The sequence below is a fragment of the Vulpes vulpes genome, chromosome 7 (assembly GCF_048418805.1).
Source record: "Vulpes vulpes isolate BD-2025 chromosome 7, VulVul3, whole genome shotgun sequence".
NCBI classification, from domain to species: domain Eukaryota; kingdom Metazoa; phylum Chordata; class Mammalia; order Carnivora; family Canidae; genus Vulpes; species Vulpes vulpes.
The window spans coordinates 100,445,532-100,464,849 of record NC_132786.1 but is presented as its reverse complement, the minus strand read 5'-3'; the positions used below and the strand labels follow the sequence as shown (position 1 = coordinate 100,464,849).

Genomic DNA, 19,318 nt, shown 5'->3' with positions numbered 1-19,318 from the left:
CTTACTGAATATTCTGCATTAATTACAGTAAGTTATTTAAAATAGCACTGCTTAGCTGTAAAGATAGGTGATAGTCCTGTTCACCCAGACCAACCTTAAAAAAATTACTTTAGGGGATCCCTGGGTGGCGCAGCGGTTTGGCGCCTGCCTTTGGCCCAGGGCGTGATCCTGGAGACCCAGGATCGAATCCCACGTCGGGCTCCCGGTGCATGGAGCCTGCTTCTCCCTCTGCCCCTCTCTCTCTCTCTCTCTCTCTCTGTGACTATCATAAATAAATAAAAATTTTAAAAAATGTTTAATCTGCATATGTCTTTAAAATAAATAAATAAATTACTTTAGCTTATTAGTGCTTAATATATTGGCTGTATGATTATGGCCAAGATATTACCTCTGCTAGCCCTGGTTTCCTGTTTTATAAACTGAGGTCACCATCATTACCTTCTCCATAGAATTGCAAAAATTAAATGGGTTAATAAATATAAAATGTTTAAGCACAGAAGACGCATAAGAAACAATTTCACAAATGACCACAGGAAACATACACTATAGCACGTGGGGAGTGTATTGTGAGACAATTTAAGTACTAATGGACAAAGTGCAGCATTCTAGAGACAAAATGTGTTTATTAGATTATGTGACCTTGACCATGTTATTTACCATTCTAGACCTTAGCTTTTTTTGCACATAACCACAATGCTTAACTTTATACAGTGTTCTGAAGAGTAAATGCAGTTTCTGGCATACTACAAATATACAATAAATGTGAGACAAACATAAAAGTTAAAGAACTCTTTTACTTATTTCATTCATAGAAGAAAAATTAATTTTTCCCCATTAGAACATTATGGAAAAGGGAGTTCAGTCCCATGTATTTGACAGTATAAGGAAGACGTCAAGCCTCACAAAACAGATGCTGAATATCCAGTTGCTGAATTTATAAATGTAGTCTCCCAGCAGACAGTCCACAAAATGGATGAAAGTCTATCAAGAGATTACTAAATCCATATACCTGCCCTACCATTAAAATCAACATACAGGGCAGCCCAGGTGGCTCAGCAGTTTAGTGCTGCCTTCAGCCCAGGGCCTGATCCTGGAGTCCCGGGATGGAGTCCCACGTCAGGCACACCTTTGGATTCTCCTCAAAACTCCCCTCACTGAATGGAGCCTGCTTCTCCCTCTGCCTGTGTCTCTGCCTCTTTCTCTCTCTCACCCCGTGTCTCTCATGAATAAATAAAAATAAAATCTTAAAAAAAAAAACCTCCCAGTGTTATACTTAAAAAAAAAAAAAAAAAAGCATACATACTGATATCCTGCCAATGAGAACAAAGGGTGAGAGAAATTCTAGAAACAAAAATACAGTGTGTTCTAACTTTATAAAACTGTTAAAAAAAAATCACAATTATGGGGCTGCCACAGTGGCGCAGCGGTTTAGCACTGCCTGCAGCCAGGGTGTGATCCTGGAGACCCGGGATCGAGTCCCACGTCGGGCTCCCTGCATGGGGCCTGCTTCTCCCTCTGCCTGTGTCTCTGCCTCTCTCTGTCTCTCATGAATAAATAAAATCTTTAAAAATAAATAAATTCAATTTAGAAAAAAAAAATCACAATTATGATAAAATTAAAATAATCAAATTACTGCTTCAACAAGCATACTATAATTTGTAGCATTTATGACAAATATCTGTCAAATGTTAACATCTCAAATTAGTTCATCTGTAGATTTAAATATATGGGAAAATGTACAGGATTTACAAACCACTTTAAATATAATCATTTCTCCTATATAAATTCAGTCAGTACGTGTCACCATATGCACCTACTCTTTTCTTCTTCCCTCTTCCTCAACTCCTTGGCCTAGGCACCCTCAACTACCACCAAACAAGGATTTTCCACCCCTTCTCCCACCCCCCACAGCAGGGACAGGTACCCACTTACCACAGCACAGATCACTATCTGGTTCCTATATTCCTGTGCAAAAGCAGCTCCGCTTCTGTGAACAAAAAGCTATGGTGACTTGACTCATTATTTACAGAACTATACTAAACCCTCTCTGGCCACATTATGAGGTACCTTCATAATAAATTTAGAGGGACAGAAACAACCTGTAAACTTTAAACACCTTTGGATTCTCCTCAAAACTCCCCTCACTGCTAAGATTCTCAACCTGCAGCTCCAACATATGGAACAATCAGATATAATTTCCTTTTATTTCATTTTACTAATCACTTTTCCTTTTATGATCATAAAATCTCTCATTTTTTACTATGCACGTAGAATCTATTCCAAGGACCTATTGATCCCATTCTCCTATGAAATCAAAGTTCTCCACCTGTGTCCTTTTCCCTAGTTCAGTATCAGGATTATAACGTACCAGGCAATATTCATCAATGTGCAAGTTGAAAATATTTTTATATATATATATATATATATATATATATATATATATATATATATATATATATATGACACAGCCCCTGCCCACAGGTTTACAATTCAACTTTAGTGTGTTAATATTTCTTGATTCCAGTGTGAATTTTGTAACATTTGTAGAAAAATTCTTAAATGAGTTCCAAACTGCATGTAAAGTCCAACATAACCATTTAAAATGGCCTTCCTCATCCTGACCTCGCAAAACTTGAGTACTCCATTAAGGTCCAGCTCAGTTATAACCCACTCCACGAAAACATTTCTGGAAGCCTAGAAACAACTAGTTTTTCTTTCCTGTGGGCTTCTAGAACACCTCACTCATAGCCTTTATAAACCAAATGCTATGTTGTAATTTTAACTATATATTCATCATATTCCATGGAGTCTAAGATGCAAGTGACTGTGAAGACAAAAAATCTGCTAATTAAATTATGACACGCCTTTGACTATATGACGCATTTCAATTTCAAAGATGTTAAAATGTTTTTAAAAAGTACATTTTAGAAGCAAAGAAATAAAATACAGTAGGTCTCTGTAACAGATAATATATTCTATGAGAGGGATCCCTGGGTGGCGCAGCGGTTTGGCGCCTGCCTTTGGCCCAGGGCGCGATCCTGGAGACCCGGGATCGAATCCCACGTCGGGCTCCCGGTGCATGGAGCCTGCTTCTCCCTCTGCCTGTGTCTCTGCCTCTCTCTCTCTCTCTCTGTGACTATCATAAATAAATAAAAATTAAAAAAAAAAAATATTCTATGAGAGCAGCAAGCATATCTCACTTCATCTTCAGTTTCTTAAATGCCTGTTGCTATACTTGATACGGAGTAGAGGAAAAGAACTAGCAAATTTCATGTTTTTACCTAATCCCTTACCACTTTTTTCAGGTTGACACTCAGCACTAAAGGGTACTTTGACAACCTGTTTTCTATATTAAGCAAGTTCACTGCCATAGCCTTTCTAAAGGCCATTGTGAATTCATGACTAAATTAATCAACAACATGCTTTTTACTGGCCTCCTGATTCTAACTTTTCCACACTTTTATCTATAGAAAAACACTTTAATATCACTTGCTTCACCAATCTTTCCATTAAATCTCTTCCATCGGGATCCCTGGGTGGCACAGCGGTTTGGTGCCTGCCTTTGGCCCAGGGCGCGATCCTGGAGACCTGGGATCGAGTCCCACATCGGGCTCCCGGTGCATGGAGCCTGCTTCTCCCTCTGCCTGTGTCTCTGCCTCTCTCTCTCTCTGTGACTATCATAAATAAATAAAAATTAAAAAAAAAAATCTCTTCCATCCACTAGATGTTTTTCAAACTTTTTTTTTTCAAACTTTTTTTTTTATTATTTTGGCAGAATCCTTTCTTCAAACAAAACATCAGGAAACAGTCCAATAAACACACAACTTCTGTGAAGCAAAGGTGGCAGGCTGCTCACTGGGTGTACCCTGAGATACTCTGAGACCGTCACACTGCTACGGCAGCACAGACGAGAGAACGTCACTCACTGTGTTAGCTACATGCTTTCACATGAGGGCTTTGTGCTTTTCATTTCAAGTTCAGCTACTTGGCTCCCTCTCTCTTTACCTTTCCATTGTCAGACTCAAACGTCCACTTTCCAAACCAATCTTTGAGACTTGTTTCAAGTCTTCACCACAGGAAACCTTTCTTGTTTACTCCAATCCACTGATCTCAGCAGTCTCTGAGTTCTCATAACTTGTTTTCCATATCTTAAAACCCAGTATTTAAGTATGAACTCTCATACGTAATTGTAGCTGCTCTGTAATTGTTTAATGCATGCTAGCCTCATCTCCCCAACAGGGGCATCCTTTCTTTTAAAACAGGTAAGTACTTTCAGAGTCTAACAGACTGAGCATGCAGCAAACACTTAGCTCTTGTGCAATGAAATACATGGCTTCTTTTCCACCAGTAGATACACCTCTTTCTATCCTTAGTTGGACTTCAAAGGTTTCTGATATTCCTTTTGTACAACTTTCTCATTTGCATCTAATATTTAACTCAAACTAATATTCACAGCTAAAACCACTCATTCTCCCACTGTATCTTCTGATTTTCTTAATAACAATTTCTTTTCTCTGGTTTACTTTAAGAATACAGCATATAATATATACAACATAAAAAATGTGTTAAGTGACTTTGTAAGTCATTGCTAAGGCTTCCAGGTAACCATAAGCTATTAGTAGTTAAGTTTGGGGGGAAATTAAAAGTTACATGGGAATTTTTAATTATGTGAAGGTCATCACCTTTAACCCCATGCTGTTCAAGGGTCAACTGTAGAATTTTCTTTATAATATTCAAACATTTTTTGCATGTATTATGTCATTTGATTTTTGCAACTCTATGAGGTAAAAAGGGAAGGAATTAATACCACTATTTTACAAATGAGAAAAGGAATAAAACTCCAATTATAATATGTTTGCCCAGGATTGATAAACTAATGAAGAGCAGTACCCAAGCAAAAATTTGAGTTCTAATTTTCATTCCCGTTGTATTATAAAATTTAAAATGTTTTCCTGCAGGCTATACAACTTCTCAAGCAAATTGTGAGCACCCCACCCAGGCACTCAGGTGCACCAACATGATAAGGGTGGCTCCTGCAGCAGTTTCCCTTCTTACCTTTCCCAACTGTGACATAGTAATATTTAGTAAATGACATTCTCTCACTTCTTTTCTGTGTACTCCATCCTGACTTTTTCTTTTTTTCCAAAAAAGCATTTGCCCATGGGTTCTCGCTCTCTGCTTCCCACCTGCTTAGCTGATCCAGCTCCCTTGGCATTCCCTCTCATGTGATCCCCTCTCAGTGTACAGTGACAGTCTCCCTAGGACATGTGAGTATAATATTCTTTTTCCTGTGCCTCTTTTGTTTCCTCTTTCAACCACACCTATCACTGAGAACACAAAATACCTGTGCTCTAGAAAGCTTCTCAGTACCTATGTCTGCAGCAGTAATAAACCTACTTGAACCACACCTCTCCGATAAAGCAGATAGTCCCTACTCCTAACTTTATTACCATACCTAAAGAAAAGAGAATCTTCACGTACCTCAATTAATACTTTTTCTATTAAAAAAAGGTCTCAAGGGGTGCCTGGGTGGCTCAGTCGGGTCGTAATCCCATGGTTCTAGGATTGAGGCCTGCCATCGGGCTCACTACTCAGTGGAGAGTCTCCTTCTCCCTCTGCTGCTCCCCCTATTTAAGCATGTTTATGTGCATGCGTGCACACTCCTCTCTCTCCGTAAAGTAAACTCTTAAAAAGAAAAAAGGGGTCTCAAGTCTCAAAGACTTTTTTTTAAAGCCTTTCTCCTTTTAAAATAAAAAGGATTTAGCAATAAATAAAATCCATTTAGCAATGGATTCTGGAAAATTGTAATCTTATCTTGACATGAAAATACTTCAATGCACAGTGATCTTGCCTGATAGGTTTAGTATTTTCTGCATAATTTTTTTTAAAAAGACCTATGTGCTAGATACTCTGAACCAAAAAGAAAGACATACTGGATCTGTTTGCTCTACAGGGTAAATTAACAAATTTGAAGCTATGAGTGCTTCCAGAGTTTGAACTCTATCAGCATCCTAGATTTTCCAAATGCTCTCCAATTCTACTAAAGAAAAAGTAATCATGTTGTGCATACTAAAGTGACAGTATCAGAAACATAACTAAGAGCCACTAAGATAAAATATCCTAACTACAAATCACTGTTGGACAATGAAGTATATGTCTAAAACATTAATGCTTTGGTAGTCACCAAATAAATCTACAAATAACATAAAAAATAGCATCTAAGAGTGCAGTAAGTCTAATAGTGAAGAATGGAAATCTATTTATGAATCAAACTATTACATTTATTGCTTAATAAAGTTCACCTTAATTATACTACCACTATAATAAGAAAAATGGTAAATATGACCCTCAAATCCTCACCACCCCAATCCCTAAATATTTGGTCAGTCATTTATGTTTAAGACAGAATTCTCACCATATGCTGGATGGAAGTACCCAGAATAGGACCATATAATCAAATATTCATAGACTCTTCTATTTTAGATTAGAAGAAGACTTGCAGTTTACCTAATCAAACTTTTGATACAAGAAATTCTTCTATATTCTGCAGGGTCTCTGACAGATGACATCCAGCCTCAAAGAAAGATCACTACTCTGAAACAAACCATTCCATTACTTTATGGCACTAGTCTCTGTAAAGATACATATTCTATTAGTTTCCTAGGGCCAAACAAAACAGATTTAAAAAAAAAATGCTTTTCATATATCCAAAGATAGTGGTCACACTTCCTATTTGTTTTAACAATAAAACCCTCCGCACTTCAATTATTGCTAATGTGAAATGTTTTCCCACACTCTGCATCTCAGAAATACCTCCTGATATGCTTGCCAGTTTCATTTAAAATGTGGCACACCTAGCAATGCACGCAATACTGTATAAATGGCCTGACAAACACAAAGTAAAGGAGGAGCTTTACTCTACTTAGTTCATATTAAGCCAATAAATCCCAAATCACCTTCACATGTCCTGCTGCCAACCTAGGTTTTTCATCTTGTGGGTATACAATTTCCCCCACCCCTTTAAACAGAGGATCTATTGTATTTATTTTGCTAATTCTGACCCAGCATTCCAGACCATTAAGATCACTTTGAATCTCAAGTCTATCCCGATCATAATTAATAGCAAAGTATCCCAGCTTTCCCTCATCTTTAAATTCATTTAAATAGACCATCTTTCACTATTTGTTTATTTGTATATTTGTATTGTATTGTAAATATTTGTATATTTGTTTAAAAATATTCAACCGGACTGTGTTCCAGGATAGAATCCTATGCCATAATACCAAAGACTTCTATCAAAGGAAACAATCATTTTTCATGTAATTGAGCAATCAGGTATGAGCCTTAAAGAAATCATGACAGGTGCATTGGTGGCTCAGTGGTTGAGCGTCTACCTCTGGCTCAGGGCATGATCCCGGGGTCCTGGGATGGAGTCCTGCATAGGGGTCCCTGCAGGGAGCCTGCTTCTCCCTCTGCCTATGTCTCCACCTCTCTGTATCTCATGAATATACAAATAAAATCTTTAAGAAAAATTAACAATAAAGAAATCATGACTATCAATGCTGGAATCAAAACATATTGTGGCGACATTATTTCTTTTCTCTACTCATCTGGAAACTCTAGAGAAAGAATAAATAAACCTAGTTTCTTAGTGAACCCCTATGGGTTCCCAGTGATCCCTGAAGTCCTTTTTAAATGCTCAGAAGCCAACTACTAGATAATTCATTCAGCAACTTTGTTAAAGACGTTATGAAACTCATCTGTCTGCAATATAAGATGTTTTCAAAAAGTAAGGTACTTATTCATGCTCAATTCTTCGATGCTGCACAATTTTTAAGTTATTTATACCAGCCTGAAACTGAATTTGAAAGTTCCTTCTGACCCTAAAATGGCACTTTATCTGGATCATTCTGACTTCCAGAAGGTAACTAAATGTCCCTTATCTCTTCACTTACCTTGAACAAATAATCTCAGTAAATTACAGGTCTAGTCATTTCAGCTGGAAGTGCATTTTCCTTGCTGGTTAAGAGAGGTAGAGTGCAGCAGCTTTGTCTTTTTTTCTTACTGCACCATTATACTCAAGTAGTAAGTGTCTTTTGCTGTGATCTGAAGCCTTAAAAGTTGTTTAAAATTATTTTAAAAGCCTACTTTATTATGAGTTTCTGCTTTCCTGACATTATTCTTAAAATGTCAAGCTGCTATGTTTTCATTCTTAATCCTGTGTCCTTTCTTCTACCTTTCATGTATTTTAAAATGTGAGTTTAACACAGAGATCTCCATGCAGCCACAATAGTTTCTACTCACCATGTCTTTTACTACCTTTAGTCATAATTGTCTGCCAGTGCCACAGGATGTTAGGACTAGAAGAAACTTTAACTGCATAATCAGCATTTCAATTCTCGAAACCATTTACTCTTTGTGGGACTTAAAGATATATCAGACACAAAAGGGTGAAAAATAGCCTTTACCTGCGAACTCATCCTTTTATCTTAGATCTCCTGAACAAAAACCTCAGAATCACAGAGGACTTTAAATCATGGTTCTACCACTTACTAGAGAGCAAATTTTCTTAAATAAAGCTCACGAGGCTCTCTGTAAAACAGGCACAAGATCATCTTACAAAGATATCGTGGGTTTTAATGAGATAATATAAAATATCTAACCTAGCACCTGACACACTCTAAGGGAAACGATAAATGTTTTTCTTCCTCCACAACTCTCTTAAAAAAAAAAAAAAGCCATTTCTAAATATAGTTTGGGAAAAGATACAGTATCTGGACAGCCTGAGAATTTGCTTACCAACATATAGAATTTATTAATCTCATTAGTTCTGATTTTGCTCTTTCAAGAGAGGACAAAATACTACCACTAAGATTCTACCATTAAACTCAATAACAAGGAGACCTAGGGAATTGTGCTTTTTACCAACACTATATTCAATTACTAAAGCTGAATATCCAGTGACAACAGACACAATTCATCTGGAGAAGACAAAGTCAAGCTACTCTCCCTGTCTGGTCCCTAAACTTCAACTACATTTACTCATCTACTAGCAAAAGATTTGGATAACGAAGCCAGCGATACAGCAGAAAGACAAGGGGAGCACCATTAAAATTCTAGTCCTGGGGATCCCTGGGTGACTCAGCGGTTTTGCGCCTGCCTTCAGCCCAGGGTGTGATCCTGGGGTCCCCAGATCAAGTCCCGCATCAGGCTATTGGCATGGAGCCTGCTTCTCCCTCTGCCTTTGTCTCTGCGCCTCTCTCTCTCTCTCTCTCCCTCTCTCTCTCCCCCTCTCTCTGTGTCTGTCATGAATAAATAAACAAAATCTTTAAAAAAAAATTCTAGTCCTCATTCTGCCAAAAAGTACAAGACATTCAACTTTTCTGGGCTTCAGTTTCATTTCTAAAATACCACTAAGGAATGAGGGAGGGGAGAGATGCTCAATTATCTTTAAATTACATTGGTTAACTACAGTATCATGCGTTTATCTCACCATATACATACATAAGCAATTTGTAGTTCAACAGGTTCCCCTTTGCCACAATCTGCTCATTCATTAGGTAGCAAACTGACAAGTACTATGAACTAAATAAGAGTACAGAAGAGCCCACAGATTTCCCCTTTCACTGTCAATTCTTTCTATGTCATCCCCCAAGTACTTCATGTAGCACTGTAGAACCTCTGACCCATATTTCTGCTCTTACTTATAACAGAAAAATACAAAATTCCTTTATAAATAGACTTTAGCAGTGATACCAAAAAGCTATAACTGGTGGCAATAACCTCAAAGATACTTTCAAACTAAAATTCTATCATCCTGTAAATCTGTTATTTCTCTAAGACCTATCTATGGCACTTTCCCCTATCTTCTTTCTTAATCAAGCTTCCTTTTTTTTTCTCTTCAACTTGCTTTTATGCCTGCTCCAGTATTCCTCAAGTATTACTTATTTATGTTCCTTGATTCAGATTCAAAAAGCAGATAATTAAAGCTATTTTCCCTTGTGCCCCTCCCTATCCTGAAATCCTCCTTAAAGATGCCTTTCTAAAAATTAATGTGGCTCTACATTGGATATATTTTCATCGTCCGTGAAAAACTTAAAAAATTGGTAATGATATTGTTATGTCATCAATAAATCTTAAAGGTCATGCTATATATCATCTAATGAGTAAAAACAACTTGGTAATTCAGAACCTAAATCACTTGTACAGGGTACGAAATATAAGTTCCTCATAACAAGTTCAATATGTAACAAACGGTACTGTAAGATTTTAGAGAAATAAAAACTACAAGAGCAAACTTGATTAAAAAAAAGAAATAACTAGATATCTATATAGTTATGCACACAAATGTGTTTATATATCTAGATATATATACAACCCATGTATGTTATTTTAAGATGCCTAAGAAAATCCAAATTAACAGACTATATGTATAGTGAAGAAAAATCATATTAGCATTAAAGTTCAAGTCAATACCTACTTTTAGTAGCTCTGTAAAAAAGGTTTGGTGTAAGAGGCTGATTCTACTTCACTGTTCGGTTTCTAAATTAAATATAAACGTCAATTATTTTGCTTGGGCCCCATTTTCCCTAATTATGAAGAACTGGCCTTCCCATTCCTGATTCTGCTACATCCCCAGGTTTCATACTCTAATTCCAAAAAAAAGTAAAGTTAGCTAAGTTTTTGAAGGGCCAGCAACATCTTATCTTTGAGTCTGAACTTTTGTGTAAGAATTAAACATTTTAATTGCCCCTAAAATGAAAAAAAAATATCCCTCCATCACAAGCAAAAACATGATGTTACCCAAAACCAAATCAAATCCTGTCAATGAAGTTAATTACAGATTTAGATATCAATGGTCCCCTAAGTGTTCTAAATTCTTTAAGCAGATGTTAACTTCTAAAGTTCATTTTATTTATTAGGGCTCTTTGGCTACCTGAGTACACCCTGCAAAATAGGTAGTTTTTTAGCGCAAATATCTTGCTTTCCTAACTTAGTTTAAACTAAAGATGTTCTTAAACCAGCAGTACGATGTTATCTTTGTTATTAAGAAGGAATTCTTTTCCTCCAAAGTCAAACTCCTAATTCTAACAAGAACAAACAGTAAGTATGTAGAAGGAACATATACTTAGTTCCCACTACAATTCCAACTAATTAAATGCTAGATGCTCAGCCTGGAAGTCAAGATTCTGAGAGGAGACCAAACCACAGAAACACATTATGCTGAATTCATTATCAAGGAAAGAGATTCCTCCTAGGTTGTCACTAACATTCTCATTTCATAAAATCAAGTATGAAGCTCCCTAGCTTCACGAACTTCATATGATTACCTTAAACAATTTTTTTCCTGTCCATATCATCCAGACCCTTCCCACATTTCTTCAAGAGTAACATGAGGATGGATGATAACTTAGCCTGTTGTTACTGAGCTAGTCATTACAATCTGCCAAAGCCAACTATCGTTAGTAATTTTTTCAAGGCTGGTAATAGTGTCATAAATATTTACAGCAAAAATTTTCCCATGAATTAAATAAATTAAATACCAGTCAGGAGGAGGGGACACACACAAAAAAACCAAAAAACCAAAAAGTACCAAAAGGTGGGGACACAAAGCAGAAGATCAGAACTTCAAGGTCAGCTATAAAAGGGATCTATGGGCACTCATTGCTCATTTTCCCTCTTTTAGAGATAGTGAAGTACCTGGTGTCCCACTCTTAATGTCTTAAAAGCTCAAAGCCAAAAGAAATTAAAGAAAAAAGAGCCATTTCATCAGCTTCATTAAAACTACTCCACAGGGATCCCTGGGTGGCGCAGTGGTTTGGTGCTTGCCTTTGGCCCAGGGCGCGATCCTGGAGACCCGGGATCGAATCCCACATCAGGCTCCTGGTGCATGGAGCCTGCTTCTCCCTCTGCCTATGTCTCTGCCTCTCTCTCTCTCTCTCTCTCTCTCTGTGACTATCATAAATAAATAAAAATTTAAAAAATAAATAAATAAAATAAAACTACTCCACAGCATCACTCCCAATCCCAAAGTGCTATCTTCTCCATCTCCTCTACACCTTAATTTAGCAAATATTTGTCAAGCACCTACTATATTAAAAACGTAAGGTAAAAAATCCGTCAACAACTAGGCCAGATTAGTTACATTGACTTGTAGTAGTTGGTAAGTTTCTAGTCTTTAAAACATGGCTATCTTCTTAAAATGACTGAGCATATCTATTAGAATATAAACTTTTCAACATCAACGAGATTTAAAATCTTTTAGTTCAGGAAAAAAAAAAAATCCAACTAGGTAAAGTTTAAATTTCCTGATACACTTAAGTGAAACCCAAATCATGTAAACTCCTTTAGTAAAAAAAAAATTTAAAAACTAGTCCTGAAAATGAAGACTAAACGTACCTCTTGGGAATGCTCAGCATATTGCTAGTTAATACATGCTTGTGAAATTAAAACCCTAAGTTCTTTTTGCCATCAAAATCCATTCCTTGAGGCACACGTGAACTAGCTCCAACACCCAACTGCTTCGGTATTTTGCTTTATGGTTCATGACTGATGTCTAGATCCTTGGTTCTCAAATCTCAGTGAGATTTAGAATGACGTGGAAAGTTTATTTGAAAAGCAAATTCCTTGACCACACCCCCAAAGTTACAGTTCAAGAAAGTGGATCCTGCCTTCCTAACAATGTATCATTCAAATAAATATGAGTTAGGCAGTCAGAAGATCACACTTCTACTACCAATGACTTACCCTCACAATGGGTAAAGGGAAAACTATGGGTTGTAACTGATACTAATTGCAGCACAAAATTAACTATTCCTTACCTAAGTTATAAATTATTCAATTACCTTAATCATAATTCACTAATGGTTAATACGCAAATCAAAATAGAAGTGAAATAACTTTTGCTTTGATAATGCAAACTGTCATTCAACCCATTAAAAACAGACATTTTTTCAGAAATACTTAAGATATTGTCAGTTTTTACTAAGTATGAACAAAGCAAGCTATGGGTTATAATCTAGAAAAATACTTATATAATTGTGCTGTAATAGCGTTAGGAGAAAAAAAAAAAAAAATAGCGTTAGGGGAAAAAGTACCACAGTCAAAATACTCTTTGATCAGGTTATTGTGCTGTCAGTACCGAAGCCACTAATCACATGTGGCTATTTAAATTAAAAATTAAATAAGCTAAAAATTCAGTTCTTCAGTTGCACTGTCCACATTTTAAGTGCTCAACAGCCGCATGTGGCTAGTGACTAACATATCAGATAGGATATACAACACTTCATCATCACAGGAAATTCTACGGAATAGATTTGGTTTAGAGGTAATAGGCATCTAAATAAAACTCATAATCTCTGTTATTCTTAATCAGAGAACTCTATCTGGTAATACTCAATTACAACTATATACATCAACTTTAGGTATTAACTGTAAAACAAAAACCCTAGCATAATTTTCCTGAAGCTTGTTTCAAGAAAGGTCATTAAAAAGTGATGTGCTTATTCATTTCAGATTATCAAAATAAAAATATTTAATTAAACAGATCTGACAGTATCAAAGGCACTAAAACACAACTAGGTTTTCACCAAATCAGAATCAGTAAAGTGTTTAATTATGAGAAAACAAAAGCTATCAGATAAAATAAGACGAGTTGAGAAAATTTAATACTTAATAAGACTAGTTTTCCAAATAATTCAGAAGTCCCTCTTTATAGAACAAATAATTGCTTTACAATTGGTTTTAAAATGACCTTATTAGAATTCAAATTAGTGGCATTCTACTATTTTCATTTTTAACTGCTTTTCAACAACTTCACACTAAAAATAATGGAACCATAAGATTTAAATATAATTTTATATGTAAATAACTATTCAAAATCCTGAGAAAATCCTGGTTTTAGCAGAAAGCACACATAAAAATTGATTTGTAACTTAAAATTGTTCTCTCTAGACTGCATCAATATCTAGTTTAAAACAACACTGTATACTAAAATGCAAAAGGATGAGCAACAAGATGCCCGAAGCAAAAGTAACTTCCAATTTAAGAAAAAGCTAGCCTTATTACAAAGTAGAATTAAAACTTCAACAAGTTCACAACTGTATTACCAAGTCAGCTTTAAACCCACTTCCTTTTAAAGAAGATATAACCATTTTTATTAGAGTTCATTCTGAAGAGTTCAAGTGTATTCAAATATGATCTCTAAATTACAGAAGACACTCATGACTCTAATCAGGAAGTTTTGCTCCACGGAAGAGTAACTTTATAAAAGTGTCTAGCATAATTTAACACATAAACCCTAATAGAAAAAGGTACAGGTGTGAATGGGTCACACTGATGACTACAGTTATGACAGTTAATATAATATTCCTTTGATTTTAGATTCCTTATGATTATGTTTATTTCAGATGTCTACATCAAACCTAAGAGTTAGCAAGGAAAAGCAGTAACTAATTATTATTAAAAACCATATAAAATGATCTTATAGAGAAAAGACCATAGTAACTTACCTGCAACACTAGTGATTGTAACTGGAACTCCTTGCACTTGAACACCTGCAGCACCCAGGTTGGCAACACTCACTGTCTGAAGGTTAGGCACTGATGCAAGCTGGGCAGTATTCAAAGTTATTGGGGCACCAGCAACAGCCACAGGAGCAATCTGAGCAAGAGTTGTGCCACCACTTGAAGACACTGGGGTGATGGTTAATTGTTGGGATAACCCAGCATTCTGAACTTGCAAATTTGAAAGACTCTGAATATTCTGAACCTGTACAGTTTGCCAACTGATTTGCCCTGAAGGTGTTAAAGTTGGAGCCCTGATAAGCACCTGAGTCGGATTTACTGCTTGAAGTTGAACATTCTGCAAAGGCTGCTGCTGGATGGTCTGAATGGTCTGCCCTGACTGAAGTTGAAACGACTGCGGTGGAATAGCCTGAATAATCTGTTGCTGTGGCTGTTGGATCTGGATCTGCTGTAAGATAGGCTGGCCTACAATCTGCACCTGCTGAAGAGAATTTGATTGATCCTGTGTATTCTGTATTCCATTAGACTGAAGCTGACTGGAGCTCTGTGCTTCAGACTCAGTAGCAGCAGGTGTTTGAGATTCTTCAATAGTGCGTTCAGAACTACTGGCTGATGTGCTTGCATACTGGCCCGTGTCTGCTGAGCTCACTAACGTGTCACTGCTCGTCAGAGACGTTGAAGCAGTGGTTGTGCAGGTAGTGGAGGAGGAGGGAGATTCCGGCATAGTACTGGCAGAAGCAGTGGTGGTGGTGGGTGTGGAAACTAACTGACTCCCGTTGGAAGTCCCACTATCAGTAGTAGTAGCAGGCTGGCCAACCTGTCCAGTCCCTCCTCCAGCAGTCACGTTGTTTATCACTGGCAAAGCTAAAGTCACTCCTCCAATGTTAATTGGTAGGGTTGTTACAACTTGAGCCTGAGTACCAGGAAGGGTCTGTAATTGCAGTGGTATTGAGACACCAGGTCTAATTTGGACTGGAACGGTCTGATTTGCCAGGTTTTGAGCAAGAATATTCCCAGAAGCTGTCCTATTAGCAGCTGTGAGTATAGCTTGATTATTACCTGCAGAAATGAGCTGAATTTGACCCTGCAAATCCTGTAGAGATGAACTACTAGTTGGATTGATTTGAATTTGCTGGCCTTCCACTGTCTGAAGTTGAGGAATCACTTGGTACTGTACACTACCACTTGGATTTTGCACTTGTATGACTTGAAACTGACCAGGGGTGGAAGAATTACCTGATTTAGTTTTTGTAGGGGATGCACTCCCGTTATTACTGCTGGAAGAACTAGATGAACTAGAAGCTGGTTGAGAAACGTTATTTTCTTTTGAAGCAGGAGGAGTGGAGGCAACAAGTTGCCAAGTGTTTCCAGCAAGCTGTGTTGTTACCAGTTCTAGCTGTTGCGGTTGATTTTGAAGTTGCACCAATCCTTGGCTTGGATCTATAATTATTTGTTGTTGTCCAGTTGCTTGATTTTCACCAGGAGTCCCTATTTTGCTGCAAGTAGCTGCCAGTAAAGCCAGAGGAGAGGGCTGAGAGTCCTACCCAAAATGAGATGGTAAAGGAGAGGGGGGAAAAAAAAGTGGGCGGATTTAGTGGAGGCTAGTAGTTGGAAGGGTTTTGTTTGTTTGTTTGTTTATTTGTTTATTTATTTTGACAGCTCTACACTTCAGAACTTACTCAGGAAGTGACAGAAACCAAAAAAAAAAAAAAAAAAAAAAGAAAGAAAGAAAAAGAAAAAAGAAAAGAAATAGCAACAAAAGCAGTAAGACAGAAGGATAAGGAAGCAGATATGTAATATAAAGTTCAAATAAAAGGAAATTTCTAACAAACTTTTCTTAAAAGTACATTCTCATAAACTCAAAATGCCCTTGGGAAAACACACACACACACTGTCTTCCACTAGTCTTGAGTTCCCGATGTCATTTTAAACAACGTTACCCCTCAAACATGTGAAATCTTTATGAAATTACAATTTAACTTCCTCACTCTCAGAAAGATGCTTTGAGCGGATGGGCATTTGTATTCTGTTCTTCAGTTCTGGGCAATTAAAGGACAGAACTCCCTCTCTCCCCCTAACGTTTCGTGATGAATTTTGCTTTTTGTTTGTTTGTTTTTTATATCTATATACATATGTTTGCTTTTACCTGGGAGCCTGAGGTTTTGGGTTTTTTATTGTTATTCTCTGGCTCAGAGGTTTTCCCTCCTTCTGTAGCCATCGCCGCCGCTGCTGCCGCCGCCGCCGCCTCCTCCTCCTCCTCCTTCTTCTGATCTGCAACAGACCCCCCCCCCACGACAACAGGTTATTAGGATTATTATTATTCGCCTTCCCCCCCTTCCCCTCCTCTCCCCCTCCCCCGGAACATTAATCTCCATAAACCCGCGATCCACGCACACGGGCAGGGGGTGGGGGAGAAGGAGGGAAGGGAGGAGGGGGATATCACAAAACGTGGTTTGAAACCCGACCCATCCGCTCCAGAGCAACACCCAGAAGGTTGTTCTCTCTCAGACATTAAGACAAAACACAACCCTCCTTCCCACCCCCTGATACCCTCCCTTCGTCTCCTCCTCCCCTTAAAGCATCTCAGCGGCCCCGGGGGAGGGGGGAGAACCGAGCAGGGTCTGGGGAGGGAGGGAGGGAGGGAGGCGGCGAAGGAGACCGAGGGGGGTGGAGAATACGTACCGCTCATCCCGCATTAACAGGACAAACCCTCCGCCGGAGACACAGGGATAGAGGTGGGTGGGGGTGGGGGCGAGGCGGGAGGAGAGGCCGGTCCCGCCCGCCCGCGGTGGCTCGGAGGAGGCTGTAGCTGGCACAGGCTCTGCCTCTTTTTCCGCGAATGGCCGCCGCTGGGCTGTGGCGTAGCAGCTCCTCTCTCCGCCCGAGCCCGGCTGACTCGCCCTTGATTGACAGCGGCGGCGCGCGGCGCGGGCGGCGGCGCGGGCCGGGGGCGGGGCCAGGGCGGCGCGAGCCCGGCCGATCCCCACCCCCCTCGGCCTGCCTCCGCCGGAGCCGCCGACTCTCCACCCCTTCCCCCAGCGGATTGGCCGCCGACCTGCCGGGGGCCGGGGCGCCGGGGCGCCGGGGCCGCCTCCTCCCCACCCCCTTTCCCGGGGTTATCCGTTCAGCCGCTCTCCCGTGCCCCCCGCGGCCCCTCCGGCGCGCCTCGTCTCGGCGTCCCCGCGCCGGCCGCTGCCGGCAGGCCCTCCATACAGCCAAGCTTGTTGTCTCAGGATATCCCGCCCCCTACTCATTTCCCGGCGCCCTCCCCTCAAAAACCTGCTCCAGCATCCCTCAGAACTGCCGCCAGAGGAAAGAAAAGTAGGGCTGTCGCTCAGGGGAAGCGACGGGGCCGGGGGAGGGGGCGCGCGGACCACCGCCGCCGCGGCGCGCCGGGCGCACTGCCCGCTGCCCCCTGCGCAGGGAGCATGGCTTTCCTGAGGCGCATCCGGACCCGGGCGCCCTTTTTCCCTGGCTCGGTCCCCATTGGCTGGGCCCCTGGTGACGCGCTCTGAGTGGTGGGAGCCAAGGGGCGGGTCGCTGCCTCAAAGGCTGTCGGGTCTTGTAGTTTCCGGCGGCCGCGGCGGCCCCCGCCGAGGCACCGCCTTCCCTCCCGCCCCCGGCCGAGGCCTGGCTGCGGAGCGGAAAGCTGCCCGAGGGGGCGGTGGCGGCAGGGCGTGGCCGGGGCCGAGTGGGAGTTGAGCTGAGCGAGGGGGAGGGGGAAGGGGTGTTGTTTGTCTGGGCCTATCCGCCGCGCGGGGCTGCCCAAACCACCTCTGCCACCGCCTCCTCGGCTGCAAGCCGCTCCCCGCGGGGCGAGCTCACACCCGGAGCGCTTGGCGATTGAGCGGGCGGCGGCGTGGGGAGGCGGGGTTTGCTGTCCTCCGGGTTTGAATGAACCCGGTTTCTAGGAGCGGTGCCTGCGCTTTTCCTTTCTTTGCTCACCTCCCTGGCTCAGGCCTTCCGTTTCAGATACGAGGCCTGCTTTTTGCCACGGAGAAGCATCTCCCATTTTATTTGTTGTCTCCGGCTGGCGCGCTGGCACAGGCCCACGACCCACCTGCCCAGGTTGCACCGTGTTTTGCCAAATAGCCCCTGCGGTGGGCGGACCTTTCCGTCCTAACGGGTCTCCCAAGATTTTGGAGGCCAAGAAAAAGCCCGGCCCCGTGTGAGTCCGCCCCGGTCACAGTGGAGCATAAGCTGCTGGGCAAGGTGGAATCCACATCTGGCTGCACAAAGCGTTCTGATGTCAGATGCACTTGAGCAGCCTTCAGAGTCCCGAAGTCATGATGACCCCACGGAACGGAACAGGCGCCTGATCCGAGTGGACCAGCACCGGCACCGGCGGTGGACGTGAATTGCTAACGTAGACACTGGCCCTGGGGACAAGGCGCTCTTACACACCCAGGCTCATAGGGGCTTTCACTCCCTTTTGACCTGGGCTCCACACACACAACAGAGCCTCGAGCGGTTTTTGTCTCCGGCTTTGAGGCCTAGTGCGTTGCAAGGATGAGGAGGTCCCAGGTGCTGCGCTTGACTGGCATTTCCTTTGCTTGTTAAAGTAATTGCAACATTGGCTGATGACAAAGCCAGCAGTGCAGAAAGACAAAGCATTTCAAATAAAGAATTACGTGGTATTTATTGCCTACCCCTTCTTTAAAAAAAAATTAACCTGCTTTGTTCCCCCCCTCACCCCGCCGTGTGCAATATGGAAGCTCAGAAGTGCTTCTTGGATTTACAGATAAACTGTCTACCCCTGAGTCTTTTTTTTTTTCTTTTTCTCAATCCCCTAT

The 19,318-nt window shown here is 40.6% G+C and overlaps 1 protein-coding gene across 1 annotated transcript in view; it reads right to left on the bottom strand.

Annotated features, from left to right (window-relative positions):
• SP4 (Sp4 transcription factor) overlaps positions 1 to 17,477 on the bottom strand; it is a 77,805-nt gene extending 60,328 nt beyond the window's left edge. Inside the window, exons 1-3 of the mRNA XM_025993158.2 lie at positions 17,208 to 17,477; positions 16,672 to 16,796; positions 14,511 to 16,065 (exon numbers count right to left, since the gene is read on the bottom strand). Of these exons, the coding sequence (XP_025848943.1) occupies positions 14,511 to 16,065; positions 16,672 to 16,796; positions 17,208 to 17,214 (1,687 nt within the window). The 5' untranslated portion in view covers positions 17,215 to 17,477. The remainder of the gene's footprint in view (positions 1 to 14,510; positions 16,066 to 16,671; positions 16,797 to 17,207) is intronic.
• Positions 17,478 to 19,318: the final 1,841 nt, after the last annotated feature.